Source organism: Peromyscus leucopus, chromosome 4 (genome assembly GCF_004664715.2).
Source record: "Peromyscus leucopus breed LL Stock chromosome 4, UCI_PerLeu_2.1, whole genome shotgun sequence".
Taxonomy (NCBI): Eukaryota; Metazoa; Chordata; class Mammalia; order Rodentia; family Cricetidae; genus Peromyscus; species Peromyscus leucopus.
Window position 1 is genome coordinate 7146898 of NC_051066.1, and position 22322 is coordinate 7169219.

Here is a 22322-nt window from a genome sequence, read left to right on the forward strand (position 1 = left end):
GGAGCTCACCATGTACACCAGGCTAGCCTCGAACTCACAGAAATCCACTGGCCTCTGCTTCCCAAGGGCTGAGATTAAAGGTGTGTGCCACTCTGCCTGGCCTGACTGATTTCTCTTATGCAGACTTAAGATTAATTTATAAGTCATTTGCAAAAGACTAGCAGTGTGAACATGTCTCCCTTCCACAAGAGTGTTCAGTAGCTTGCAGATGTGGCTGGCTGAAGAGAACTCACAATGTACAAAGGGAAACTACATACAAGGTACTGGTGTGGGGGGCCACACCTCCAGGCTCCTCTCCATTCTCTTCTGCTTAGGAGCTGAGACAGGAAAGGACACGGCATTTGGTACCCCCAAGAAAAACGCCAGCAGGATGGGGGCCAGCCCACCAGTCTGCTCCAACTTTGCGGCCATCCTCGGAAGCCAAGGCCACCCCTTAAGCCAACTGCTTCTCACCTTCTCAAGAGAAAGAACTGATCTCAAAGCTGTTTCTACTTGTACACCTTGTACCCATCTCAGGGTAGGACTCTTCTCAACACTTAACTACCCACTTAGAGGCCTGCATACTCTCAGCAAAGCCCATGTTTCGGCTGAATGGCAGGGTGGTCACTCAGCTTTCAGGACAGTGCCTCTGATCCTCATCAGCAGGAGAGGACCTGGGACTGTAAGGGCAGGCAGACAAAAGCCCTTGAATTTCAAGACCGAACCCAGGATGTAGTTCGGCTTCCTTGGTCAGCCAGAGAGAAAACCCAGATCTTCCACACCAGAACCACACACCAAAGGCTTGCTGGCAAAGCACCACACAGGCCTCCCCAGCACCAGAGGGACACCAGTGCTGACTGTGGATACACTGGTCAATTCTGATGTGGGTGGGGAAGGGTGGAAGCTGTCACAGCTCCTGGGGTGACAATCAGCACACACAGGGGTCTGGGGACAGGTTACAGAAGCAGGGACTTGATTAAGCCAGTGGCACCCGGCATGTATCCAGGAAGCACCAGTGACCCAGCTTAGGGGAAGTAGTAACAGACGGTACAAGGACGATGACAAGACCCGGTTCAGCCAGAGGGACAGGCCAGGGAGGCAGTCAGGACATGCACATGTCAAGCTAGCAACTGGCTTCTGGGCGGCAACACCTAGGCCCAGCAGCTGGGGCCCACCTGGAAAGGGGAAAGGAAGAGGGGGGTCTGGTGCCCAGTCAGGGCCCGAGGGCAAAGCTGCCATTCACTCACTCTGAGGGCGGAGGCTTGGTCCTGGCCCATACGACAGATCGAAGGCGCCCTTTTCTTTGCCAGCCCTGTCCTGCCCTCCGGCTGCTTTCAGCGTCGGAAATTCCTCGGGAGAGAAGGATAACAGTCGGCTTGAGCCCCTTAAACCTGTCAGGAGAGGCAGAGAAGACAGAGTGAGACACAGAGTGAGACACAGAGTGAGACACAGCTCTCTGGCCCCCAGGCCGCGGTGGCTGCAGGCAGGCCGTGTTTGGAGCAGCTGCACTGGCGTCAGCAAGGGTGAGCCCTCAGCTGTCCTCGGCAGGCAGGAGGAGGGAGCAGGATGTCCCCTCTGCTCCGACACGTCCCTGTCCACCCCACAGGAGCCACCTGCCCGGGGGTGAGTAAGCACAGTTCATGAGCGAGATCAGCTCCTGAAGAAAACTGCCTTGTATGGGGCCACGCCAACAGACGCCCCCACAAGGCTGTGGCCTATAATTTCTGAACGTCACAGACTCAGCCCCTGACTGTAGTTCACCTCCTCAGCTGTTCCCAGCCCCGCAGAGCCGAACGCGGTCCTGGTGTCACCCCAAGACCATTTCGTCTTCTTTTTTTTTTTTTTTGGTTTTTCAAGACAGGGTTTCTCTGTGTAGTTTTGGTGCCTGTCCTGGATCTCGCTCTGTAGCCCAGGCTGGCCTGGAACTCACAGAGATCCGCCTGGCTCTGCCTCCCGAGTGCTGGGATTAAAGGCGTGCGCCACCACCGCCCGGCCCCCAAGACCATTTCTTTCTTCAATTGTCACTCACTGCTCACGCCCAGCCCTTCAGAGGAGCAGCCCCGTTTTAACTGCACCCCGACACACACATCCTGTGACCTCCTGAATAAACAGGAAAATGGTCTTTTAAGGTCTGTGGTGGGAAGTGGTCCTCTGTCAACCACACAGCCCATGTTGAGCGCCATACAGCTGAACGGAAGCACCACACCACTGTGCCGCTGTGTCAATCACCGCCCTGCAGGGACAAGCCACACCCCTAGGTTTTCAGTACGGTCCACAGGCGACTGCTGACTGGAACGGGCTGAGCCAGGGAAGCGGCCGGGGTCACTGCAGAGGCGCCGGACAGAGGCCTGCTCACCACCACTCAGTGAAAGGTGGGACAGGGCAGCCTGCCAAGCCAGGGCATCAACTAAACCCTACCCCAGACAGAAATGATAAAAGGTGCGTGGTTGATGTGAACTGTTGGCCTGACACCGTTGAGAATCACCTGGGAATGAGTCTCAAGGAAGGACTGTTTAGATCAGGGTGGCTTCTGAGCATGTCTGTGGGGGATAATTTTGATTATGTTAATTGGGCAGGAATTGTGGGTAGTGCGATTCCCTAGGCATGGGATTGTGAATTGTTTAAGAGTGGAAAAGCAGGTGGGCGGTGGTGGCGCACATCTTTAATCCCAGCACTCAGGAAGCAGAGGCAGGCGGATCTCTGTGAGTTCAGGGCCAGCCTGGTCTAAGGAGAGAGTTCCAGGACAGCAAGGCTGTTATACAGAAAAACCCTGTCTCAAAAAAACAAAAACAAAAACACACACACAAAAAAAGAGGAGACACCAGGGTAACTCAGAGCCTCCACCTGGGGTAAACTCACAGCCTCCGACCAGCACACTAGTATCCCTAAGATTTCAGCACTTCACATTCATTACCCAATATCAGCAGCACTCTACCAAGGTGGTCAGGACAGGCCATGCACCGAGGCGGAGCACACACCTGTGACCTCTGCCCTTGCACCTGCAATGCATGCCTCAGGAGTTTAGATCCCTGGCATCTATGTGAGAATCAGGATGCAATGGCAGGATCTGTAACCTAGCACTCCCCAGGAGGCAGACAGAGCTGGCCAGGAGCTCGTGGGCCAGCAGGCTTGGCGTACGCAGTACAACAGCCAGAAGTGAGACCCGCTTCCACACGGTTCAGGAAGCCGTCCTCTGACCTCCACGTGTGTGCACTGCGGCACCTGTGCAACACACACACACACACACACACACACACACACACACACACACACACACACAATTTCTAAAAAGTCAACAGCCAGGCATAATGGTATGCCACTTAAAACCAGAGAGGGAGCCTATGAAAACGCCTCTGTAAGGCTGGCCAAGAGGCAAGTCTGTGGGGCGTTTTCTTGCTTCCTGATTGATGTAGGGGACCCAGCTGACTGGGTGACAGTGCCACCCCTGGGCAGATCATATATAAAAAAGCGAAGTGAACAAGCCAGGGGGAGCAAGGCGGTAAGCAGCATTCCTCTATGACGTCTGCCTGCAGACGCGTGGATTCCCACCAGGGGCTCCCTGACACTTCCATTCATGGGGGCTGTCGGCTAAAACAAACCCTTCTGGTCATGGTGTTTTGTCATAGCAACAGAGAGGGATTTAAGACAGTAAGCTTCAAGCCAAAGAGACCCTGTCTCAAAAAAATGAGGCTGGAGAGATGGCTCAGTGGTTAAGAGCACTGGCTGCTCTTCCAGAGGTCCTGAGTTCCATTCCCAGCACCCACATGGTGGCTCACAACCATCTGAAATGAGATCTGGAGCCTTCTTCTGGCCTGCAGGGATACATGCAGATAGAGTACTGTATACATAATAAATAAATAAATGTTTAAAAACGAGGCAGATTACTCATGAGGAATGACATCTGAAATTATCCTCTGGTCTTCACACGGGTACATAGGCATTTTGTGGAATGTCACTTTAACTATGTAAAGATGTGTCACATTTGTTTACGTGCATTTATTTAATTATGTAAAGATGGTTGCTGTTTTACCATGCCTGCCTAAGGCACCAGAACGGTGGATAGCTAGGCAATAGAGGAATAGGCGGAACTGGCCGGCAGAGAGAATAAGAAGGAGAAGAGAAGGGAGGAGAGATTGAGGGAGAAAGAAAGGGAAACACCAGGGCTGGAGAGATGGCTCAGTGGCTAAGAGCACTGCCTGCTCTTCCAGTGGACCTGGGTTCAATTCCTAGCACCCACATGACAATTCTCAACTGTCTGTAACTCAAAGATCTGACACCCTCACAGATATACATGCAGGCAAAACACCAATGCACATAAAATAAAAATAAACTATTTATTTAAAAAAAAAAAAAAAAAAAGTGAGACACCAGAGCCAGCCAGCCAGGCAGCCGACAGACAGACATGGAGTAGGGCATACGGAATGAAAGGAAGGTAAAAAGCCCCGAGGCAAAACACAGATGCAGAGAAACAGGTCAAAGTAAATGTAAGAGCTAGTGGGACGATCATAAACTAAGGCTGAGCATCCATAACTGATTTAAGTCTCTGTGTCTTTATTTGGGAGCTGGTCGGTGGTCCAAAAGGAAGCCTGCTACATATGCACACACACCACATGCCTGCATACCCACATGAGCATGGACGCATGCGTACACACAACACTTAACCTGCATAGGGGACAGACAGCTAGGACCCAGCTGACAGTGCGGTCGCTGCTGTGCCTGAGCCTCTCTGAAGACCTCTAGTTGCCTACCCTCTCTGCTCTCACCATTCACCTCACCTCCATCAGCAAAGTGCTCTAGGGCTGGAGAGGTGGCTCAGAGGTTAAGAGCACCTACTGCTCTTCCAGAGGTCCTGAGTTCAGTTCCCAGCACCCACATGGTGGCTCACAACCATCTGTAATGGGATCTGGCACCCTCTTCTGTGTACATAATAAATAAATAAATCTTAAAAAATATTTAAAAACAAACTGAACAACAGCAAAGTGCTCTCACGGTGTGAGCTGAGCTGTCCCCAGAGTGAGGCCATGCACATTTGGACATGTCTGCAGTTCCTTGGGAGACCCTGCGGCACTAACTTGTAGCTCTGTGTGGGTTGTCCCCTGTGGATTCCGGCCACAGACGTGTCCTCTGTGCTGGCCATCCACAGCCACTGGAGGTAGCATGAGCTACAGCTCAAGCGTGGCACAGCCCTGGCTGAAGGGACACACGGGAGTGGGAGGTACCCCAGGGCAGAGGACAAGCTGCCAGGGCTGCTTCCCCAAAGAAAGAGCAACTTCAGGTTCCAGCAGTTTGCATGGTGGAGCTATCCCTGGCATCGTCATCTCTCTCTCACAGGCATCGGCTGCTGACTGGTCAGCGCTGTCAGAAATACACCAGCTAAGAAACCTACAAGACTTCACGTAGCCGGGCAGTGGGGGCGCACGCCTTTAATCCCAGCACTCAGGAGGCAGAGGCAGGCGGATCTCTGTGAGTTCGAGGCCAGCCTGGGCTACCAAGTGAGTTCCTGGAAAGGAGCAAAGCTACACAGAGAAACCCTGTCTCGGAAAACAAAAACAAACAAACAAAAAAGACTTCATATAGAAAAATCTCAATTCAAAAAGTAGGAAGTACTCTTGAACGCATGGCACCGGAGATCACTTCCTAAATATAAAACCAGCAGCACAGACACTGAGAGCAACAATTAATAAATGGGACCTCCTGAAACTGAGAAGCTTTTACAGGGCAAAAGACACAGTCAATAAGACAAAAAGACAGCCTACAGAATGGGAAAAGATCTTCACCAACCCCACATCTGACAGGGGACTGATCTCCAAAGTATATAAAGAACTCAAGAAACTAGACATCAAAGCACTGAACAATCCAATTAAAAAATGGGCTAAAGAGCTAAACAGAAAATTCTCAAAAGAAGAATCACAAATGGCTCAACATGCTTATCACATCCTTATCACAAATGCTCAACATCCTTAATCATCAGAGAAATGCAAATCAAAATGACTGTGAGATACCACCTTGCACCTGTCAGAATGGCTATGATTAAAAACACTAATGACAGTCAATGTTGGAGAGGATGTGGAGCAAAGGGAACACTCCTCCACTGTTGGTAGGAATGCAAACTTGTACATCCACTGTGGAAATCAGAATGGCGGTTTCTCAGAAAATCTACCTCAAGACCCAGCCATACTACTCTTGGGCATATACCCAAGGAATGTTCCATCATACCACAAAGACACATGCTCAACTATGTTCATAGCAGCACTATTCCTAATAGCCAGAACGTGGAAACAACCTAGATGCCCGTCAACTGAAGAATGGATTAAGAAAATGTGGTACATATACACAATGGAGTACTACTCAGCAGAGAAAAACAATAACAGCATGAAATTTGCAGGCAAATGGATGGAACTAGAAAAAAATCATCCTGAGTGAGGTAACCCAAACCCATTGTATGTACTCACTCACAAGTGGATTCTAGATATAAAGCAAAAAGAAAGAAAGAAAGAAAGAAAGAAAGAAAGAAAGAAAGAAAGAAAGAAAGAAAGAAAGAAAGAAAGAAAGAAAGAAAGAAAGAAATCAGACTGCAACCCACAGAACCAGGGAGGCTACATGGGGGGGGGGGGGCATGGGGGATGGGACCCTAGGACGACTGTGGCTTATAATAAGTTTTGGTTTTACTCAATTACTGGACAAGCCTCAATGAAACATTTCACTAGTAGGATAAGAATTTATACTGTATCAAGCCGATAACAGAAAAATAAATAAATAAAATGGGGGGGAAAAGAAAAGAAAAATCTCAATTCCTGGTGCTCTCAAAACCACCTGCTGGTGGCTAGAGATGGTTGCTCTTTCAGAGGTCCTCAGTTCAATTCCCAGGACCCATACAGTAGCTCACAACCATCTGTAACTAGTCTCGTGGGATCAGATGACCTCTTCTGTTGTACAGAAAAAACATCCATAGACATAAATAAATATATATATATATATATATATTTTAAAAATTAACAAAAAAAAACCCTACCTGCTGGCTCTGCCCATCTGCACACGACCCTCCCAAACCACTTCACCCAGTCAGACCTTGCCTTGGAAGCTACTGGACGACTCTGAAGGCTTCATCCTGCAGTGCATCACACCTTCCCCTTCGCTGTCCTGAACAGTTCCACACAGTGGACTGACAACTTTTCAGATCTTACTGCCTGTCAGGATACTCACAGTAACCAATGCCACCCAATCCTCCAGAGGCTCTGGGTGAATGACGGCAAGTAGCTGCTCCCTGCACTGGGTGGAGCCACGTCAGGGACAGGGGGGCAGCGGGGTAACGGGACGCTGGCAGTATTTACTCCCCAGCAGCATAGCTCCTGGAGGACCGTCAGGGCCAGAGCTGGGGCTCTTCTGCCCAGCTCAAGTGGAACATTTCTAACAGCCAATATTAAACTCAGCCCACCCAAGCCACCCATGCCCACTTACCACCTTCGTGTCCGACTGGCTTTCCACTCAGCTGTGCCCATGACTTTGGTCCACCTGGCACTGAACTTGTGTTCTAAGAGAAAGGAAACAAGGAGAGCCAGCTCAGCTAACCTGCTGTGCAGCGCGCGCCTTGGGATGGGGCACTCAGAGCTGTGGGCCCCAGGTTCCACCCCTACTACCACAAAGTGAACAGAGTGGGGTGAGGGTTGCATTTTAGACTGAAGCCTCATGGAGAGGACAGATGGCCACTTTCGGGGCTCTAGGAACAGCAGTCCCAGGCAGTCAGGAGCTTGGTGCCCAGAGTAGCATAGCTGATGAACCCACACAGAAGACTCAACCCACCCCCGCCCTCATGGCGAACTCTGCAAACGTTGCCAGGCCGTCCCAGGCCCACACAGAGCTGTGCTGTCTTGCTCCAGAGACAAAGCTCCAACCTCAATTTCAGCACATCTCAATCTGTGCCAGGGATAAACTGAGGAACGCGCCCGACCATGTAACGACTCGTGGTTTCCACAGCCTGACTTCCCTCAGAGGCCCGTCTCTCCTACTCATCCACCCTTGCCTGCCTCAGCCTCGGACCTGCTAGAGAAAGAAGCCTTTGCTGAAGGTTCATGAGGCTAGCAACCTGTGGATCAAGTGAAATCCCACCCTGCCTCTAGAGGGGTCTGGTCAGAACCCAAATGGGATCCGAGAATGAGTAACACAGCCATGACGCTCGTGACGGGACCCAGCCTTACCCACCGCTCCCATGCAGAAAATGTCTGCCTGCCTGTGTCTGCTAGCCCTGGGCACAGGCAAGGGCTTCCCTGGGAACTGTGCCAAGTCTGCAGAGGCCTCCTGACCACACAGGACATGCCCAAAGGGCAGTAGGGCACGCAGCTGGGCCTGGAGGACCTCTTGTAAGCAGAGGGGCCCTGGGGCTGGTGCTCTCCCCTCCCCAACTGGAACTCCACACCTCACCCTTGTCTATAGACCTGGGGTTACACAGCCCATACCAGGAACAGTAATGGAGGGATGCCAGTCATGCTGGTGATTTCTATTTCAAAAGCAGTGGACTGTAAATCCAAAGACCTTTAAAAGTAATGTCTTAAGGTATCCCTCTCCCTTCCCAAGTTCGAGGGAAACCCCAGCCTTTAAGAAGAGTTGAGTACTAGACAAACACCCGTGTAGGACCCGGACTCCTTCCTCCACTGGCCAAAACTGTCGACGCTCACACCCTTCCTTTTCTCTTTTTTAAAATTAATTATTTAATTTTTTCTATTATCAGCTTGATACAGTACAAATTCTTATCCTAACTAATAGTGAAATGTTTCACTGAGGCTTGCCCACCAGTGATTGAGTAAAACCAAAACTTTCTCTAAGCCACAGTCATCCTAGGGTCCTCCCCTTCTTCCCCCCCCACTATGTAGCCTCCCTGGCTCTGGCCCACACCCTTCTTACAGAGGTTCAGTACCCAGTATGTTTACCAAGCTCTACATGGCTAAATGGCTAAATCTGAAACACCAGGAGTTGTAATCCCACTTGGCTTTAAATCTGGGAAAGAAAAGGAATTCAGCTCCACACTGTGACGTCACAAGCCCAAGGGACTATGGCCAGTATGTATGGAATCTGATGGAAACAGGGATCTTTAGTGCTGGAGAGGACGGTGTCCCCGAGTAGCCACAGGCTCTTCTCACACTCTTCCAGTCACAGAAGATGACAGCATTGTATTATCCAGGAGACAAGACACAACTAAGGTGTCAAGACAGCGGCTGAGGGCATGGTGGCACTTGTCTTTAATCCCAACAAAAGCAAGGCAGAGACAGATGGAGCTCTGTGAGCCTGAGACCGGCCCGGTCTGCATGGCCAGTTCCAGGCCAGCCAGGGCTACATAGTAAGACCTTGTCTCTCAAAAAAAAAAAAAAAAGGAGCTGGGTGGCGGTGCACACGCCTTTAATCCCAGCACTCAGGAGGCAGAGCCAGGCGGATCTCTGTGAGTTCAAGGCCAGCCTGGTCTACAGAGTGAGATCCAGGACAGGCACCAAAACTACACAGAGAAACCCTGTCTTGAAAAACAAACAAAACAAAAAAGAAAGAAAGAAAAAAGTGTGGGGCACCACAGTCAGCTGGCTGTGTTTTTCAACTCACCAGACAACAGGGCATTTCTGTGACCTGACTACACTTCCTGTCATGACACCAGTGTCCACAGAGCACCAGGTGGAGTCAGCCCAAGTGGCCTGCTCAAGACAACTCAATCTCACCCAAGCAAACAAAGCCTGTGCTCCACTCTGTCACCCAGCAGCACCCACCAGGCCTCAGCAAGTCCGGGCAAGGTCCCCAGCGCCTACCTCCTGACTGATTGACTGTGTCGGCTTCTGCAAATTGGAGACAGATTTCTGCAAAGCCGGCTGCGGCTGCGACTCCGGCGGCTGAGAGGCTGTCACACTGGAACTGGAAGAGAGCGGGATGCAGAGTGGCGTCAGACTCCGCACAGGCCACCTGCCGGCCCCAGCAGGGACGCCCACAAGGCGGTGACCCACGGCCTGTGACGCAGCGACACTGTCCAGGACATGGGGCAGTCTGATGCCTGCCTCCAACAGCTGTCACATGAACTTGAAGAAGCAATAAAAGATCTGATAATGGAGAAACTGAGTCACTGGTGTGAGGGGCCTGAGCTCCGTTCCTGACCAGGCTGCCTCGCTCTGAGACTCAATGGACTTCTACGATGCTTCAGTGCATAAAGAAATGTATGCTCTCAATAAAAGAAAAATTTATAAGTATAAATAGCAATCACAACCATTCATTTCCCATAGATTTTTCTATTCACACGTTCATATATTTTTAACACAAGTGTATATGTACGTCTCCACAATCACTTTTTTCAGTCTACTGGAGCTTTTTACACATATAACTAGCTTTAATGGATGAGCCATAGTTCATCAGTTTCTGTTCCTTTTTCCCAATACAGAGAACGGCCACAAACATTTCACACACACACAGGTCTTTGGGCACTCTCTGTTAACAAAGTCATACGACATATGGATGAAGCAGTTGGACAAAGATTTCTTGAAACTTAAAAGCTATCATGAGCTGCCTTCACGTAGGCCGCAGCGTGCGCCCTACATGACTGAGAGGAATTAGGAAGGGGGTGTGGAGCCCTCCGCTCTGCCTCAGAGCCCTGCACTTGACAGCCTTGGGCAAGGTAGCTGCCCACTTGGTGAGGAGCAGAGGTTGTCAGGGGCTCATGTGATGGCCAAACTCCATAGACACCCTGCTCCAAGTCCACCTGACCTGTCACTCACCAGTCACGAGAAAGACAAACTGAAAGCTACTGGTCCTCCTCTCACATCACCTTCTAACCTAAACCAGAAGCTTCCAGGTAGTGGCACCTCTGTGTCCCCAAACCGAGCCTCCAAGTCCCCCGACAGGAGGCCAGGCCAGGGCAATGGGGAGCCTCCTCAACTGTTCCCTCTTCACTTCCTCCCGGCAGGTGGCCTTCATGCAGGTGTCTGGGGCTGCCTCGGCCACTGCTGAGACTGGGGGGGGGGGCAGCACTTTCTGGCCCCTCCGCAGCTTTTGGAAGTAGAGGCAGAAGACCTTCCACTGAACTGTACCACATCTGCTTCACTGAAGAGGTGGTGAACACAGCTAACGTGTGCCAGGCCCTCTATGGCAAGTTATTATCCCATGGGTGCACCACAACGCCCTGGTGACCACCCCTGGAGCTAGGGACTATTCCTCCTTGAAGGCGGGACCCTGGGGCTCAGAAGTGACCTATCCTTCAGGTCCCAACAAGCCACAAGTGGTCTGACTGGAAACAGCACACAAGGCCAAGTCTGAAGATCGGGTTCTACCTGTCAATTAACAGCACCCCCACAAACTGCCTGCAAAACATTGTTTTGTTTGAGACAGTCTCTCCTTTTAGCCCTGACTGACGTGGAATTCACTACGTCGACCAGGTTGGTCCTGAAATCATAGAGATCTGCCTGTCTCTACCCCCAAGCGCTGGGGTTAACGATGTGGACCACCATCCCTGGCTGCAAATCGCTTAACTAGCTCAGGGCCCATTTCAAACATTCCCCAGCATTTCAGCTGGCGACATGGTTCCCTCACGGTGACATGGTTCCCTCACGCTACAGGAGCCTCCTCTTTGCCATACTGCAGGGACAGCCTTTCCAAAGCTTCCAGGGCCGTTTCCAGCACAAGCCTGAAGGATGGGGGACTGGATGGCAGGGTGCAGGCTGGGTCACTCTCACTGTCTAGTTCCCCATGTCAGCAGGAAGGGACCACAACAAACGGGAGGGGGAGGGGGAGGGGGAGGGAGAGGGAAGCCGGACAGTCTTGGTTTTCACACTCAGCAGCAAGCTCCAGCAGGAGGCTCCCCCTGGAGCTCCCTGTGCCTGGACATGGCCCTCTCCCCGAGAAGAAGAGATCAAGACATGCAGAGGCTCAGAGATCAAAGAAGTCTCATCATCTGAGGGCTCGTGTAGCTCAAGTGCCTGGCTGTCTCTCTAGAGACACATGGCTCAGGACTTGAGTCTCCTAAGGCTGCGGCTGCCAAGCTACATTCTCCCAACATGGAGCACACAGGGCCTCAGCCCCAGCCCAGTGGCTCTCTGGGGACGGTCTGAATCACTGCACACATTCCCTTGGGGGGTATGGTTATCCAGAGAAATGCTACTCATCGGCTCAAAGGCCCAGCCACATAAAGGAAGAAGCGAAGTGCACACAGTCAAGGAGAAGCCCGGCCATACTTCTTACTCCCAGCTCTCCCTCTCCGAGGCCAGACCTGCCTCCTACAGAGCAGACGATGCAAAGAGCCTTGACACGCGCCCGCTCCTCGGCCCTCATCGTCACCCTCCTGCTACTCACCTCTTTGGGTCTTGCTGGTCCTGCTTGTTGGCCCATCCTGTCCCGTCCTTGGGTACTATCACGATGTTGGGGTCGTTTCCTTTGTTTTCAGACTTCAGGCTTGGCAGGTTTGCGGGCGGTGGCATCCGCCGGGCTGTGGCAACTTTCCCGAGACTCTGTAAGCCATGTCTAGGAATAACTGCAGGGAAAGTGCACGGGACAGGACACACACCTCACAGGAGGAAAGAGGCCAGTTCCCACCACTGCTCAGCCTCCAAGTGAGAAAGACAAAGCCGAGCAAAGACAAGTGCCTGGCAGTCACTCCAGCCCTGCCAGCTCCTCCCCAGACTGCAGAGACAAAGGGCCGCTGGATCTGCACAGACTCTCATTCTACTGAGGCAGCTGGGGGGAGGGGCCAGGACCAGGAAGCTCAGCCCACAGTGACCACCCAGGCACCCTGAGATGGCCTGGCTACGGCCCAAGAACCCCCAGGAAGGCCTTGTGGGTGGCAACAAGTCCTTCGTGAACTTGTTCCACCAGGTTCCACAAAGTCAGAACCAGGAAACTAAAAGGGAAGGCTGCGCACATGTTGTGTGTCATCCACCCAGCAGCCCTGCTGAGCCTACAGGGACACAGCTGCCTGGCCAGGTGTCTGGTCACCTTACAGGAAAAGGAAGCGTAAGGGGGGCCTTTGGCCGGGCCTTACCTGAGGATCTGACGGCGCCTACTGATCTTCCTTTATACTTGTCAAACAGGCTGAGAGTCGAGTACTTGCTTTTCCCATCCTTGCCCTGGGTTATTTGCCCCAAACGATCGGACATTGCGATGAAATGTCATCTAGTAAGGAAATTTTTCTCGGCACCGCTCCCGATTTGCCTTTGGAATGGAAAAGAGGGGGGGTCAGTCACCAGTCCTCCAATTCAGAGGAGCAAATCCTACAGGAATCACTAAGCTGCAAAGACAGTCATGGACTGTCCCAAAGAAAACGCCCTCAGCATTTACCCACAGGTGCTCACTCCAGGTAGCTGGCTCTGCAGATTGCCTGGGCTACCCCACCCCCATTAATGACCTGCTGATGAGACACACTGGAGTCTGCTGCCACGGCCAATCTATAAATAGATTTTGACACACTCGGTCGCTCTCCAAGTCAAGGACAACTCTCCAAGACAGAAAACAACACTCCTGACTTCTAGCTCACACAAAAAGGCAGTGAAAGAGACCGACGGGGTGCATGGCCCACTTGAACCACGGGTGAGCCACAGGTGCCAAGTCGGGGTGCCGAGTCGGGGTGGGGGTGGGGTGGAGCAAACCCCATCCAGGGAAATCCAGGTACAGGCTCAGTCAGGTCAAGAGCCAGACCTGGAGAACAGCAGCTGTGCATCAGAGCGGGTGAGGTGAGAGATGCACCAGCAATCCTCTCCACTCAGACAAAACCTGAAGCCTGGAAGGAAGCTTCCACCCTTTCCTTTCTCCATGTCTGCCGTTACTTCAGGAATTCCTTCCTTCCAACACTAAGTGCCCCCCCCCGCCCCCCTCTTTTTTTTTTTTTTTTTTTTTTTTTTTTGGTTTTTCAAGACAGGGTTTCTGTGTGTAGCTTTGCGCCTTTCCTGGGACTCACTTGGTAGTCCAGGCTGGCCTCGAACTCACAGAGATCCACCTGGCTCTGCCTCCCGAGTGCTGGGATTAAAGGCGTGCGCCACCATCGCCCGGCCTTCGCCCCCGTATTATTATTGAGCTCTGTGCTCAATGAAACTAAGACCAAGACTGACCTCCACACTCAGCCTTGACTAGAGATGCTGAACTTGAAGCACGTACAAGGGACTATGGCTTTCGAACACTGGAAGCAAGTCCACTGCTCACAGGGCGATTAATACAAGGTGACTGTGGGAGCCCATTTTCAGGTTCCTCCTGGCTTTACTCAGCAGATCTGCATAGAGAGGATGATCAGGACCACGGGCCTGAGTGCAGGTGTCTGAGATGGTCTGCCCTGGGCTGTGCTGGGGGGAGGTCTTTTGCTCCACCCCTTGGCGTCTCTATAAATACCCTGGACCAGAGACAGTCCGGGCCCATTGGAATAGGTTCCAGGCCCTCTGGAGGCTATTCTTTATTTTCTATCTGTTCATCTCCACAATCTAAATCCTTCTATCTAATATTTTCTGCTGCTCGCACTCAAGAAAACTCTGGGGAGCTGTGGGGTTGGTGGGTAAACGCCCCACAGGTGACTAGGAAGCCGATGTCATAGTGAGGCGTGCCACTCTGTGATTCTGTCCTGAAGCTACTCAGGCTAGAACACATCAGTGTATCTGGCAGGCATTCTGCATCCAATAGGACGATGTTTAAGATAGACGTCTACAATGTGACCTTAGACTACAAAGCACAGGGAGCAACAATCGATTACAACAGGCACCAAAACAAATGCGGGACAGAGCCACTGACATCACATCTGTGCAGACCCAACACGTACATCCTTTGCACAGGCATCAGCTCTGGCACGAACCAGGTTTTACCACCTTCATTCCATAAGCCAACACTGGCTATACCCGAGACTGGCCGGGTGCTGCGGGAGTGGGTGAACACACACAGGAAATGCCCTTAAGAAATGCATGGGGGAGCTGCAGACACAGCCTAGTGAGTAAAGGCATCTGCTAAAGGCCTGATGCCCAGGACCCACAGTGGCAGGACAAATGCCAACTCTGGAAGTTGTTCTGACCTCCACACGCACACCACGGCACCTGTGCACACAGAACCTAGACAACACTTGGCCCAAGATCAGTGAGGCCTCTCAGCTTCGTGGCCTGCGTAGGATTAGCTTTATGCATCAGGAAGAATGAGCAGCCATGATCATGAGGGGAGCTGACCCTTCTTGCCCGGAGGTACCTGAAACATCCCTCCCTTTGTCTGTGGATCTCCCTTCTCTAAACCTCTATAGCTGCGTCCGCTCTGCCCCAGCAAGAGCATCCTTCCCTCAGGATGGACCACAAGCCCTGTAAGAGAGGAACCTGGATTTAAGCCACTTCAGAATAACCAGCACTTCACAGGACCTCAAGTATATGTTGACTCACAGCTCTCCATCAAGTGGGAAATGCATTTCAAAACCGCTATGAGACACCATCTCACCCCAGTCACAATTGCTAAGTACCAAAAGGAAAGAAGGTGGTGGCGTACGCCTTTAATCCCAGCACTTGGGAGGAGAGGCAGGGGGATATCTCTGAGTTTGAGCCCAGCCTGGTGTACAGAGTGAGTTCCAGGTCAGCCAGAGCTGCTAGAGAGAAACCCTGTCCTGAAAAAACAAAACAAAAAACAAAGAAGGGAAAACCCCACAAATGTTGGCAATGTGCAAATAGCTGCTGCGAGCTAGGGATCCCAAGGAAGAGTACAGAGGGCCACCGAGGGTGATAGAAGGCCACCGAGGGCCAGAGGGCCACCGAGGGTCACAGAGGGCCACAGAAGGCCACTGAGGGCCACCGAGGGTGATAGAGGGCCACCGAGGGTGATAGAGGGCCACCAAGGGTGATAGAGGGCCACCGAGGGTGATAGAGGACCACCGAGGGTCACAGAGGGCCACAGAAGGCCACTGAGGGCCACCGAGGGCCATAGAGGGCCACCGAGGGTGATAGAGGGCCACCGAGGGTGATAGAGGGCCACCGAGGGTGATAGAGGGCCACCGAGGGTGATAGAGGGCCACCGAGGGTCACAGAGGGCCACAGAAGGCCACTGAGGGCCACCGAGGGTGATAGAGGGCCACCGAGGGTGATAGAGGGCCACCGAGGGTCACAGAGGGCCACCGAGGGCCACCGAGGGCCAAAGAGGGCCACCGAGGGTCACAGAGGGCCACCGAGGGTTACAGAGGGCCACCGAGGGTCACCGAGGGCTACAGAGGGTCACAGAGGGCCACCAAGGGCCAGAGGGTCACAGAGGGCCACAGAGGGTCACCGAGGGCCACAGAGGCCACCCAGGGTTACAGAGGGCCACCGAGGGCCACCCAGGGCCACCGAGGGTGATAGAGGGCCACCGAGGGTGATAGAGGGCCACCGAGGGTGATAGAGGGCCACCGAGGGTCACAGAGGGCCACCGAGGGTTACAGAGGGCCACCGAGGGCCACCCAGGGCCACAGAGGGTCACAGAGGGCCACCAAGGGCTACAGAGGGTCACAGAGGGCCACCAAGGGCCAGAGGGTCACAGAGGGTCACAGAGGGTCACCGAGGGCCACAGAGGGCCACCCAGGGTTACAGAGGGCCACCAAGGGCCACCCAGGGCCACCGAGGGTGATAGAGGGCCACCGAGGGTGATAGAGGGCCACCGAGGGCCAGAGGGCCACTGAGGGTCACAGAGGGAGGGCCACCGAGGGTCACAGAGGGAGGGCCACTGAGGGCCACCGAGGGTCACAGAGGGCCACTGAGGGTCACTGAGGGTCACAGAGGGCCAGAGGGTCACAGAGGGTCACCGAGGGCCAAAGGGCCACAGAGGGTCACAGAGGGCCACCAAGGGCCACCGAGGGCCAGAGGGCCACCAAGGGCCACCGAGGGCCAAAGGGCCACAGAGGGTCACAGAGGGCCACCAAGGGTCACCGAGGGCCAGAGGGTCACCGAGGGTCATAGAGGGCCACAGAGGGTCACAGAGGGCCACCGAGGGTCACAGAGCACTCATAAATGTGAGTGCTCCAGCAGTGCCACTCCTGAGCACACATGCCAAGATGTGAGGACAGCGTGTGAGGATTGTGCAACCCTTTTCACAACAGCCAAGACTCACAGTCAACCGGGGTCTTGTGGACAGACAGAGAAAGTGTACGTGGAATATTATCTAGCCACAGACAAGAATGGAACTGTCACCTGCAGCCCCACAGATGGAGGTGGAGGTCATTGTGCTGTTAGGTGCAGAGATTCAGGTACCAAAAGACAAATTTCACGTGTGGTGACCTGCACATGGGGGCAAGATGGTGCCCGCCACCACGACTAACGACAGCCTGAGTTCTATTCCCGGAACCTTCAGGGTGGAGAGAAACAACGCCCACAAGTTGTCCTCCCAAGTCCACATACTCCCCACACAATCCATGTGCAAAATAAACACATAAGGGTTTTTTTGTTTTGTTTCTTGTTTTTTTTAAATTTGGAGCTGATGATCGAACCCAGGGCCTTAGCAAGCGCTCTACCACTGAGCTAAATCCCCAAGCCCCCCCTCCCCCCTTTTTTAAATTGATCATGTTGAGCAGTGGTGGCGCACACCTTTAATCCCAGCACTCTGGAGACAGAGACAGGCGGATCTTTGTGAGTTAAAAGAAGTCTGGTCTGCATAGTGAGTTCCAGGACAGCCAGGGCTACACAGAAAAACTCTCAAAAACAAAATAAATAAAGTTGATCTCAAAGAAGTAGAGAGAAAAGCAGGGTCTACCAGAGGCTGGGAAGCAGGGAGGGAGAAATAAATCTTGATAGTCTGGAGTGGAGCAGGAAAGCTAGGGTGGGGAGCAATGAATGGGATACTTCAGAGCAGCGAGCAGAGGATACCAAGTGCCCTATCCAAATCAACAAGCAATTTCCGCAGTGACAGGTCTGCCGGCCGCCCTGGCCCTCATCTAACAGTCAGACACTGCACACAACTGCACACACATTCCAGAAAAACAGACAACTGCCTTGCCAAAGATATAGATGTTGGAGGCAAGGCTCAGTGGTTACAGTCACTGACCTCTCTTCCAGAGGACCCAGGTTTGAATCCCAGCACCTGATCCAGAGGAATCCAACACCCTTTTCTGGACTCCACAGACACCAGGTACACACACAGTACACAGACAACATACAAGCAAAACACTCACACACATAAAGTAAAAACTTTAAAAAGTGGACCTAAGGTAGCGTGTACTTCCTTCAGCTCAGACTGATCGTTTGAAATAGAAGTGGTTACCTGGGTATAAACCCCAACACCGTCTGTGGGCGTTGCATGCCTGGAATCCCCAACACGCAGGGGCTGAAGCAGGAGACTGAAGCTCCAGGTGGTTAAGAGTACTTACTACTCTTGCGAATACCCCTGGTTCAGTTCCCCGCACCTACCTGGTGCCTTACAACCACCACACACTCCCATGTGTGTGTGCACACATATAGCTGAAACTGTTATTAAAAAAAAAAAAGACCAGCACGTGCCAGATACCTGTACCCTGCATCAGAGAGCAGCTTCCAACATGAAACACGAGTTAGCAATGACCTATTTTGTACTCTCAGGCTAAAAATTGTAGATTTTAGTTTTCTGTAACATTCGTTTTAAAGAATTGTAAATACCACTGGGCATTGAGCACGCCTTTTATCCAAGCACTTGGGGGGCAGAGGCAAGCGGATCTCCCTGAGTCTGGGGCCACAGCCTGGACTACAAAGCAAGTTCCATGTCAACAAGGGCTACACAGGGAAACCCTGTCTCAAAAAGGGGGGAGGGGGAAAGGAAGAGAGGGAGGGAGGTTAATGGCAAGAGTAGGGACCTGTCACAGGACACTGGCCAGAAGCAGCACGATGAATTACTAACAGGACAGTGGGTCTGTTCAGTGCTGTGTGTCCCTCAACCAAGAACAAGAGTCCTTGTTCCCAGAGCCTGGTGGTGGTGTGGCTAAGCAAAGCCCTGGGTGGCATGCACCTGCATGTGAGAAGCCCCATGGTGCCATGAACATGCCACAGCCAGAGCAGAGGGTCAGGCAGAGGTGGGACCATGGAGGCAGCTGGGAAGACAGAGGAAGGACTGTGAGATGCAGAAGGCAGGCCTCCAGAGGCTGGAAGAGGACAGGAAGTGGACTTCAGGAAGTGGACTCCCTAGAGCCTCCAGCACATGGCAGCCCTGCTGGCAGCCTGGCCTTAGCCCTGGGAGACACAGCTCAGGTTTCGAAAAATCGGAGCCACAAGAAAGCTGTTTCAAGCCACTCAGTATATATAGTGGATGTGCCAACACTATCCTACACCCAACACACGGCCAAATTAGAACATACCAGAGGGCCAGCCAGACCTCACCCCACCTACAGCCAGCTTAGTGGGACATGCCACACACAGTCTCCTGCCTTGACACAGGACACACACTAAATGACAACTACATTTCCATGGCCCCTGACCACAACTGTCTCTGGCCGCTGGGAACGACCAGTGATGCCCTGTCCGGGCACCTCCTTCCCAGCCACACGTGTGCAGGGCTCGACTTTGCACCACTAGCTTAACATGTGATGAATTCCTAATTAAAAACTGAGCCACACATTGAGACCCTATCTCCAAAATAAAAAAAGAGGCTAGGAAACAGAAACACAATGGGACACTGGCAAGACGGGAACATGAGGCCTCTGTAGCCATCCTTTTTTTTTTTTTTTTCATTTCTACTTATTTATTTCATTCTTATTTTGTTTTTGAAGACAGGGTTTCTCTGTGTTGTTCTGGTGCCTGTCCTGGATCTCGCTCTGTGGACCAGGCTGTCCTCGAACTCACAGAGATCCGCCTGCCTCTGCCTCCGATTGTGGGATTAAAGGCGTGCGCCACCACTGCCTGTGTAGCCATTCTTGTATACGTGTAGCTGGCTTTTATTTCAAAGCAGTATTTGTTTGTTTGTTTTTGGTTTTTCCAGGCAGGGTTTCTCTGTGTGGCCCTAGCTGTCCTGGAAGTAACTCTGTAGACCAGGCTGGCCTCAAACCAACTGAGATCTGCCCAAGTGCTGGAATTAAAAGTGTACATCACTACCACTTGGCTATGATAAATATTTTTGTGTCAGAGGACAACTTACAGGACTCAGTCCTCCCATCCTGTGGATTCCAGGGTGCAGGCTTGGCAGCAAGTGCCTTTACCAGCAGAGTCCTCTGTGTCCACGTCTTTGATCCGGCACTGACTAGACCCACGGCAGAGGCAGGGAGAAGGAGCACCTCAGCATGCCCACCCGGTACTCGGCACCCGGGGAGCCGCACACCGGAAGCCTGAGCACAGCCTGGAGGCTCACAGAGGTTTCCTCCTGAGAACTCACTCAGGGTCAGAGGATCTGAGCTTGCTCTACCCAGCAGGGCTGCGAAAGGAGATGACTTGGTCACAAGCGCATTTCCCAATCGTTTGGAAGGGTCTACACTTGGCTGTTCCGTGTGCTTTGAAATTGAAAGGGGGAGGTCTTTTGCCTTGTGCCCTTGGCATGTTATAAAAAGCCTTTTGAATAAACCTCCGAGGCTGTTGGGTATTGACCCAGGCCCTCCCAAGGCTATCCCGTGTGTCTTTCTCCTCATCGTCTAGGCCTATCTTTCCATCTGGCATTTTCTTGTCCCTCTCTCCTCCACCTAAGAATTCCAGAAAAGATGGGAAGGTGGGAGCGGGGACCCCACAGTGACGACAATCCCCTGCCACTGCAGGGGAAGGGCCGACACTCTAAGCAGAGGTCCACTCCTGAGAATTTAGAAGTATCTGGGAGGTGATGAGCTGTCTCCAACTGCTTCTTGAACTGTGTGTTCCCAGTAGTCAGCCACTCCAAAAGCACTGTGTACCTGCCATGCCTTAGTGTGGGAAGGGGGATGCGTGGGTGACCTTGACCGCAGGCGGCACCCAGGCCGGCACCACAGCTGCACAGCAGGGGTGCCGTGCAGCCAGTCCACTGGGTTTGCACCTGCTGGCTACTGCTGGTATCGCCAAACTTCAGTCACCTCACTGCGGAACAGCTGGTCAAGAACTCTCAAGTGCTGGCCAGCTCTAGCCAAGTACAGCCACGTGATCTCGCTTTCGTGTCAAAGCAGCCATCTCTTTCCAGGCAGAGGGAGTGTTATGGAAACAACCCCCGCAGGGGAAGGGCCTGGCACATGTTCCTTCCACAGTCACAGGTGAAGACCACACACGGGGAAGGTGGTCTGCCAGGCACAGGGCTCCAGAGGAATCAGCACTAGGAGTCATATTACACCCGGCTCTTCCTAAGTAAGTCTGCAGCCTCGGCTTAGAACACTTGAAGGGTCTTTAGACAGCTACAACCCACTGACCACAACTCCAAAAGGAAACTGAGGCCGTTAGAATTCCCCCCAAATTGCTTATCTTTCCCCCAAAGCCTGTGGTATTTGGGTCCTGGCCTGGTCTCCACCCACCTGGCTCTTCTGCCTGCCAGCTGGTTTTCACAACAGAAGCACTGGCTGTGAGTGGGCATTCAGAGAGATGCCCATCTTCTACCCATCCACACACACTCCCTCCCAGCTTGCAGGCCAGGATGGCACAAAGCAAGCCTAGGCAGGTGCTGCCTGTCAATCAGGAGCTGCTGAGGCCTGCTGGGCAGGTCTGTGGGACAGGACTGGCCCAGACACTCCAGGTCCGGCTGGGAGCATGGCCCAGCCTGGCTCACACCCACAGCTTCTGCTGCCTTCTGTTCTTTCTGTAGGTGACAAGCTCTTTTTATCTCCAAACAAAATCTAATCGGGAACTTCAGTACCACTGGGAAAACTGGAAGAAACTGCAGGTAATTTGCCTGGCCTGCACCCCTCCTGTCCCACAGCAGCCACCTTAGGCACTTCTACAGGGCCCAGGTGCACTGTGCAAATCACTGGCCAAAGAGAAAACGTCGCTTTAGCCAGATGAAGGGGAAAAAATCCTCATGAAGACAACTCTAAAGAAGAACTAGTAAGGACAGCCATTTAGAAGTCCGTAAGTGTACACACTTGGGCACGTGATCTAAAGACAACAGAGGCCCGGGCTGGGCAGAAACAAAAACCACCAGAGAGATTCTGGCCAACAAAGACACTGACACCCAGGCCACGCCTCTCCAGACTGGGCTCGCCTGTCCAGCAGGTTCCGGCTGTCTGTCCTCCACAGGGTCTGGCTCCCTACACACGATTTCATCAAAAGCCATTTCCGGGTAACAGGATTAATTTCACTCCACATTTGGGTGTAAGCCAGCAGCAGATGACCAGCCAGGCAATCTGGGATGGCCTATGACTGGTGGGAGAAAGTGACACTGGGTACTCAGGCTGATGCTGGCAGCCATGGGCATTCCTGAGCACCAGGCACCCCGCTAGGCACTCATGTGCCCTGGACTCCACACAACACCCTGTGTAGAAGATACTTGTGTCAGCCTGTCTGACAGAGGAGAGC

The 22322-nt window shown here is 52.6% G+C and overlaps 1 protein-coding gene across 10 annotated transcripts in view; it reads right to left on the reverse strand.

The window, feature by feature from the left end:
- The window catches only part of Prrc2b (proline rich coiled-coil 2B), a 99635-nt gene that overhangs the window by 47779 nt on the left and 29534 nt on the right, over nt 1-22322 (reverse strand). For all 10 annotated transcript variants that reach the window (XM_028884680.2, XM_037204574.1, XM_028884676.2 and 7 more), the window contains exons 2-6: nt 12974-13143; nt 12289-12466; nt 9765-9867; nt 7438-7510; nt 1227-1370 (exon numbers count right to left, since the gene is read on the reverse strand). In XM_028884680.2, coding sequence (XP_028740513.1) covers nt 1227-1370; nt 7438-7510; nt 9765-9867; nt 12289-12466; nt 12974-13088 — 613 coding nt within the window. In that variant the 5' untranslated portion in view covers nt 13089-13143. The remainder of the gene's footprint in view (nt 1-1226; nt 1371-7437; nt 7511-9764; nt 9868-12288; nt 12467-12973; nt 13144-22322) is intronic.